Source organism: Zea mays, chromosome 3, assembly GCF_902167145.1.
Source record: "Zea mays cultivar B73 chromosome 3, Zm-B73-REFERENCE-NAM-5.0, whole genome shotgun sequence".
NCBI lineage: Eukaryota > Viridiplantae > Streptophyta > Magnoliopsida > Poales > Poaceae > Zea > Zea mays.
The window spans coordinates 230,814,811-230,822,620 of NC_050098.1; the positions used below are offsets into that span (position 1 = coordinate 230,814,811).

General features: G+C 51.9%; 1 protein-coding gene across 1 annotated transcript; it reads left to right on the top strand.

The window, feature by feature from the left end:
* The first annotated feature begins 649 nt into the window (after window positions 1-649).
* Window positions 650-2,664, top strand: LOC100383098 (uncharacterized). The gene has a single exon (NM_001175769.1). It carries the CDS (start codon window positions 721-723, stop codon window positions 2,440-2,442), a length of 1,722 nt encoding a protein of 573 aa, NP_001169240.1. The 5' UTR covers window positions 650-720; the 3' UTR covers window positions 2,443-2,664.
* Window positions 2,665-7,810: the final 5,146 nt, after the last annotated feature.

Below are 7,810 nucleotides of genomic sequence, written 5' to 3' on the forward strand. Positions count from 1 at the left end.
TCGAAAGGACAAATCTGGAACATCTTCACAGATAGTACCAATATCTATGGGTACTACTAGCGTCCAAATCTATTGAAAGTTCTGACATCTATCCGTACTACCAACACCCAAGTCTATCGGTATTGAAGATTCTTCTTCTCATAAGCATAACTCTCTCATCTGGATTCTGAATTGGACGTTCGATACATGTTTTTTGACTATCACAAATGCAATGGTGAGGTCTATTTCATATTTTGTCAAATTCACAAAATGGCCAGTTTTGGTTGTCAACATCATGCAATAAGGTCAGTTCCATCTCACTGTTTCTAAGACTTGCATATGTTTGAAACAGTGTAGATAAGTTTCACCTCTATAAAACTAATTCCATTACATAATTTTTTATCACATCTACTTTCATTAATACTATGTCATATCAGATTATTTAATGCTCATAAAACTCATATGAAATCTATATTGAATGTGGCCTAATAAAATTTCAAAATTTGAGGAACTCACCCAACGACTAAATAAATTGTCAATTTAATTGAGCTGTGCATATTATTCCTCCGTATTGACGGCTTCAGAGCTCAAGCATGCGTATCAAATAGTCAGAGCCAAGCTAGATGCCTATAAATACATGATAATCCAGCACCCAGCACGTCGACGAAGACAGAAACCTTGCTAGCAGATCATTTGCCCTAGCTAGCTCTGTCCCCAAAGACTAGCTTTTGTCGTGGCGCCATGGCGGATTGGCAAGACCAAGCCAAGCCCATGATGCAAACCAAGTTCTCTAGCTGTCGTGGCGTCTCCTTCGAACTCAATGCGTCTCCGGGCAGCCCGTTCGCCCTCCAAGCCGTCGATTATTATCCGACCCAGCCGCCGCCGGACGCCCCGACCCCGACGATCGCCGGCCGGTGGGTCTGGCTGCCGCAGACGTTTAGCCGTGCCTCCTCCAGGATCTTTCCTTCCACTTTTGACAGGACCCTGAGCCGCGCGAGCAGCCACTTCTGCGACCTCGATGAAGAGGACGCGGACGATGAACCCGTCGTCAACGGTGCCGACGTGGAGATGGCTATCGCCACGTCAGCTGTGGCTGTCGGCGATGACGTGCCGGGAAAGAAGGCGAACGCTCCAGCGCCGGCGAAGCCGCCGGCATCGTCCGCGCGCTCGAGGCTCGGTGTCATACTGCTGGACCAGGGCCTGTTCACCGTCTACAAGCGCCTCTTCGTCCTGTGCGTCGCGCTGAACGCGGTGGGCCTCGTGCTCGCCGCGACGGGGCACTTTCCTTACGCCAGGGCGCATGCAGCCGTCTTCGCCATGTACAACATACTGGCGCTCACGGTGTGCCGCTCCGAGGCGGTGCTCCGGGTCGTGTTCTGGCTCGCCGTCGCGCTCTTCGGCCGGCCGTGGGTGCCAGTCGTAGTGAAGACCGGAGTGACCGCGATCCTGCAGTCGCTAGGTGGCGTGCACAGTGGCTGCGGCGTGTCGTCGCTGGCGTGGCTGGTGTACGCGCTGGTACAGGCGCTCCAGCACCGGGACGTGACGCCACGAGAGGTCGTCGGCGTGGCGTCGGCCATACTCGGCCTGCTCGCGCTCTCGTGCATGGCCGCGTTCCCGCTGGTGCGCCACCTGCACCACAACGTGTTCGAGCGCACGCACCGGTTCGCCGGCTGGACGGCGCTCGCGCTGCTGTGGGCCTTCGTCGTGCTCTCTGCCGGCTATGACCCAGCGACCGCCTCCTACGACCGGCTCACCGGTTCCGTCCTCGTGAAGCGGCAGGAGCTCTGGCTCACTGCCGCCATCACTTTCTTCACCTTCCTGCCATGGCTCACCGTGCGGCGCGTGCCGGTCACGGTCGCCGCGCGGTCTAACCACGCTTCCGTCATAAACTTCCAGGGCGGCGTCAAAGGTGGGCTGCTCGGCCGCATCAGCCGCTCCCCGCTCTCCGAGTGGCACGCCTTCGGCATCATCTCCGACAATGGGCACACGCACGCCATGCTCGCCGGGGCGGTGGGCGACTTCACCCGGGCTCTCATATCGGACCCTCCAACGCGCCTCTGGGTGCGCGGCGTCCACTTCGCCGGCCTGCCCTACCTCCTCAACATGTACCGGCGAGCGACCATGGTCGCGACAGGCTCCGGGATATGCGTGTTCATGTCCTTCCTGATGCAGCCTGGCCCGGCCGAGCTATCGTTGGTGTGGGTCGCCAAGGGCATCGACGCGAACTATGGCGAGGAGATGAAGTCGGCGGCGTACAGCAGTGAGAGGCTCCGCGGGCGGGTGATCGTGCACGACACGGCGTTGTTGGGGCGGCCCAACGTGGCGGCGCTAGCCGTGGACGCGGCGCGGCGTTGGGGCTCGGAGGTGGTGGTAGTGACCAGCAACCCGGAAGGGAGCAGGGACGTCGTCGCGGGGTGTAACAAGGCCGGCATCCCGGCATTCGGGCCTATCTGGGATTCTTGAAGGAATCTTGAACGCAGGAATTTCCCGTTTGGCGCGACTTAATCAAGCACACTATTGTTATCATCATTATTCCCTGTATCAAGGAATACTAATAGAACTGTAGTTCCCCCATCACACGAGTCCTCCAGCAAGCAACGCGGCGAAATAATCTAACGAGGTGTTTGGATCCCTTCATTTTAGAGGAATTGGAATTCACTCAATAAAGTAACTTATTTAGTTTAGAATTTGACATTCCACCACTTTCCGAAGTTCAGATATAAGCCTATCTCAAATTCATGGGGTGGAGGATGAGAAATGATTTTATGCATTAGTAGAATTTGTTTCTACTCTATAACTTACATGACACTCTTCGTCCCACTCCTCTATAGTAAAAATGTAGCACATAAATATCTCTGATATCTTGTTAATAATAATATACAAATATATTTTGTATAAAACCAAAGTATCTTAATTGATATATGACTAAATTACTATTATTAGAATGGAATTCAATTCCAATGATCCAAACGGGGTGTAATCTAAAAAAATGGGTAGGCAAGGAGAATCAAATTCAAAAGCCAGGCTTAGCCTCTACCACTACACCATATGGCTTCTTATATTATGCAGATACGATAAATATATATTTACCTATAATTTTGAAATTAAAAAATATAACCGTGTTGAATAAATTTTATTTAAGCAAAGTCTATTTATATAATATATCGAAACCGTAGCAAGGTACGAACAATTAACTAGTAAATTAAAGAACTACGAATCACGCTTCATCGTTTTTTTATTATTACTTCCATGGTTACAAGATTCTTACAATGTTTTACCGTCGAAACATATACAAACCACGTTCGAAGGTAGAATTGTTCATGTAGCTTTGAAGACAGCATATCGAGCGTGACGTGAGCACGTGAACTGTTTAAAAGATGTCCCTCTGCACGGGACTGAACGGGGCATCAACACACAACTTTATATGAGATTACATTATCGCCCTCAAGCCTTATTCAGGGTGGTATAGTATTTTTCTTCACAAGACTTATGTACATCTCTTTCATCTTCCTCCGTATATGCTATGTGTGACCACATCGAAGCCACGACAAAGCGCTTTGTATGAGTCATTATGAGGAAGTTGTTACCCATAGCGATGAAGGTTGATTCGATGTTTCTGAAACGGAGCTGGAAATTGCTGAAAACCATCAGTTCCTTGGACCTTCGGTGAAGGCGCACCCCCAACGTTTACCTAAGTACATAGCATTTTTTTCTTATCTAGGTATATAAACTTTATAAATTAGTAAAGTTAATTTTTTATCATAGTGCAAGCATACAATGAATAACCTACCATACTTTAGTTGCAATATATATTAGAGTCCTCATAAATATATGTATACAGATACAACACACGCGCGCACATATATATATATATATATATATATATATATATATATATATATATATATATATATATATATATATATATAACAAAACTTAATATTTTTCCCTTTCCCATGTTTTCCTGAGATTTCCTGCCATTTTTAAGTTTTGGCCGGTTTACAATAAAGAAAAAGAGCCTATGTGTCATTGCTCTCTATCCTCAATAAGACGACCACCCCTCTATTTATAGAAAAGAAAGCTCAACTAGCCATTGTTAACAACCATCCAATCATAGATGTACCAGATATGTATGGTGTACCATCGGTACCTACACTAGACACGTCTGGCGTTTATCGGACATATCCGGTAAGACATATTTGATGTACACCGGATCCCTTAATACATGGCTGAAATAGCTCGACTCACTTTCCCGTCTGGTGCCATGTACGGTGGCACATCGAACGTATTCAGTGTTGCATTGTCAACACTTCAAGCCCTATTTCATGATCCTTTTTTCAAATGTGCTAACTGCAATGTTTCACTAACTTTGTGTTGAGTTATTTTTTCACAAATATTTTTCTATAGGATTTTCACTTGTTTTTCACCATGCCACTTAATTTAAGTACATCGCAAATTAGATCTCATAAAATGGCACTAGATTATCGATATGCAGAAAAATTTATCCCTCTTAATAGTATGGACATCTATTCCAAACCTAGCCATGCTCTCTCAACATAACATTTGACCGATGAAATGAAATTCTCTACAAATCATACATTTTCCTTGCACATTCTATTTCATCTCCATGTTGGTGATGCTATAAAAGCATCAACCTTCATCAACAAATGATGAACAAATGTTCTTCCATTTGTGTGGCCAACCATACCACCTTTGATCATTGTCCATAGCATGAAGTTATTTTATCATTCTCCAAGAATGATATGATCCTCTTCATGTTACCATACAGTCTTATTGGTTCACCAATTGCAACTTTGCTTACTCTTCATAGTTGCATTTGTCCATCGATGATAAGTCTTTGCTGATGATTATCCGACATATGTGGTCTATTGCTCAAAAGCCTCTGACTTGCACCCTTCATTCTTGAAACAGGTCTGTGTCCGTCATAACCAAGCCATGACTCTTGATCTTATCCACCTAGCCACATGAAACCATGCCATATCTCATATGCAATGAGATTCTTCATTGACACTTAGTTGGCAACTTCAACAAGTTTAGGCCATTCCACCTACAAGGCTCAATTTGCGAGCACTAGTGTACATATGGACTACTATTTGTGCATCTCACATAAAACGCATATTAGTCCATCTTTGATTTCACTTAATTACTATCGGTGTTTCGACCCCGGGGGGTCCCTGGACCGACGAGTAAATTGTCGCTGCGTGTCCCAGCCCAGATGGGTCGGCGCGAGACGGAGCACAAGGGGGGAAAACCAGTGAGGGGAAACCGCGGCCTCGTGTTGTCCTGCGCCCAGGGTGGATGCGCTTGCAGTAGGGGGTTACAAGCGTTCGCGAGGGAGAGAGAGAGAGAGGGCGTGAGACTGCGCATCAGCCCGTTCTCCCGCGCGGCCACCTTTCTCGTACGAGGGCCCTGGACCTTCCTTTTATAGACGTAAGGAGAGGGTCCAGGTGTACAACGGGGGGTGTAGCAGTGTGCTAACGTGTCTAGCAGAGGGGAACCAGAGCCCCATGTACATGCCGACGTGGCTGTCGGAGAGGTGTTGGAGCCCTGTTCATGTGGCGTCGTGGCCGTCAGAGGAGCGCTTGAGCCCTGTAGAAGCACAGCTGTCGGGGCTGTCGGATCCTTGCTGACGTATCCTTGCTTCCGTAGGGGGCTGAGAACCGCCGTTGTCATGGAGCACGTGGGGTGTCATCATTACTTGTTTTACCGGGGCGAGCCAGATGGGACGCTGGTCTTGTTCCCCGTAGCCTGAGCTAGCTAGGGGTAGGGTAATGATGTACCCCCCTGCGACGTGGTCGGTCCGAGCCCAAGGTCGGGCGAGGCGGTGGCTCCTCTGAGGTCGAGGCTGAGTCTGAGCCCGAGGGTCGGGCGAGGCGGAGACCGTCGTCCGAGGTCGAGGTTGAGTCTGAGCCCTAGGGTCGGGCGAGGCGGAGACCGTCGTCCGAGGTCGAGGTTGAGCCCTAGGGTCGGGCGAGGCGGAGACCATCGTCCGAGGTCGAGGTTGAGTCCGAGCCCTGGGGTCGGGCGAGGCGGAGACCGTCGTCCGAGGTCGAGGTTGAGTCCGAGCCCTGGGGTCGGGCGAGGCGGAGACCGTCTTCCGGAGTCGAGGTTGAGTCCGAGCCCTGGGGTCGGGTGAGGCGGAGACCGTCGTTTGAGGTCGAGGTTGAGTCCGAGCCCTGGGGTCGGGCGAGACAGAGATCGTCTTCCGGAGTCGAGGTTGAGTCCGAGCCCTAGGGTCGGGCGAGGCGGAGACCATCTTCCGAAGTCGAGGTGGAGTCCGTGCCCTGGGGTCGGGCGAGGCGGAGATTCCTATGGCGCCCGAGGCTGGACTTGGCTGCTGTCAGCCTCACCCTGGCAGGTGGCACAACAGTCGGAGCAGCGCAGGTGGCGCTGTTTTCCTGTCAGGTCAGTCAATGGAGGGGCAAAGTGACTGCGGTCACTTCGGCCTTGTCGACTGGAGAGCTCGCGTCAGGATAAGGTGTCAGGCGATCCTTGCATTGAATGCTCCTGCGATCCGGTTGGCTGGCGAGGCGATCTGGCCAAGATTGCTTCTCCGCGAAACATGCCCGAGCTGGGCCTCGGGCGAGTCGAAGGTGCGCCCGTTGCTTGAGGAGACCCTCGGGCGAGGCGTGAATCTGCCTTGGTCTTCCGTTCCTGCCCGAGGCTGGGCTCGGGCGAGGCGAGATTGTGTCCCTTGAGTGGACGGAGCCTTGACCGGAATTGCACCCATCAGGCCTTTGCAGCTTTGTGCTGATGGGGGTTACTAGCTGAGATTAGGAGTCTTGGGGGTACCCCTAATTACAGTCCCCGACAGTAGCCCCCGAGCCTCAAAGGGAGTGTGGGTACTCGCTTGGAGGCTTTGTCGCACTTTTTTGCAAGGGGACCGGCCTTTCTCGGTTGCATTTTGTTCCGGTGGGTGCGCGCGAGCGCACCCGCCGGGTGTAGCCCCCAAGGCCTCGGAGGAGTGGTTTGACTCCTTTGAGGTCTTAATGCCTTTCGTGATGCCTCGGCCGGTCTGGTTGTTCCCTCATGCGAACTGGTCGTTGCCCGGGTGCATAGTCAGGTTCCGAGTTCTCGGGCTGGTATGTTGACGCTGTCAACGGGTTGGCCGGAGCCGGGTTTGCGAGAGCAGCCCCCGAGCCTCTGCACAGGGCGAGAGGACGGTCAAGGACTGGCTCGGCTTTTTTCATACGCCCCTTCGTCGCCTTTCCGCAAGGAGGAGGGGGGAAAGCGCCATGTTGCCCTCGGAGGGCGCCGAACATGGTGTCTCCAGTGAGTTGCTAACGGGTGATCCGAGTGGACGCCCGTGCCCCGTTCGATAAGGGTCGGCTAGTGGCCCAGAGGCACGCTCCAAAAGTACCTGCAGGTGATTTGCCGTACCCGGTCCCGTTCGATAGGGTCCGAGGGCTCGATGCCTCCCTCTGATGGGATTCCATTACAGAATCGCTCCTGCTGGTCTCGGAAATGTCCTAGGGTACCTCGGGAGCGTAGCACGAGCCTTGGTTATGTATCGAACGTACCTAGAGTCATCCCTCACTCTGCGTGCTCTGGGGCGACTGTCGAACCCGTCGGGGGGGCAGCCTACGAACCCCTGATCAGTAGTGGACGCGGAGCCCGAGTGGCCTGAGGCGGCTGTTGAACCCTTCCGAGTGGCCAGCCTTCGAACCTCTGACCAGTAGTGGGCGCGGAGCCCGAGTGCTCTGAGGCGGCTGTCGAACCCTTCCGAGGGGGCCAGCCTTCGAACCTCTGATCAGTAGGAGGGCTCGAGGCCCGCTTCCTTCGCGGAGAAGGATCCCTTTCGGAGTATCCC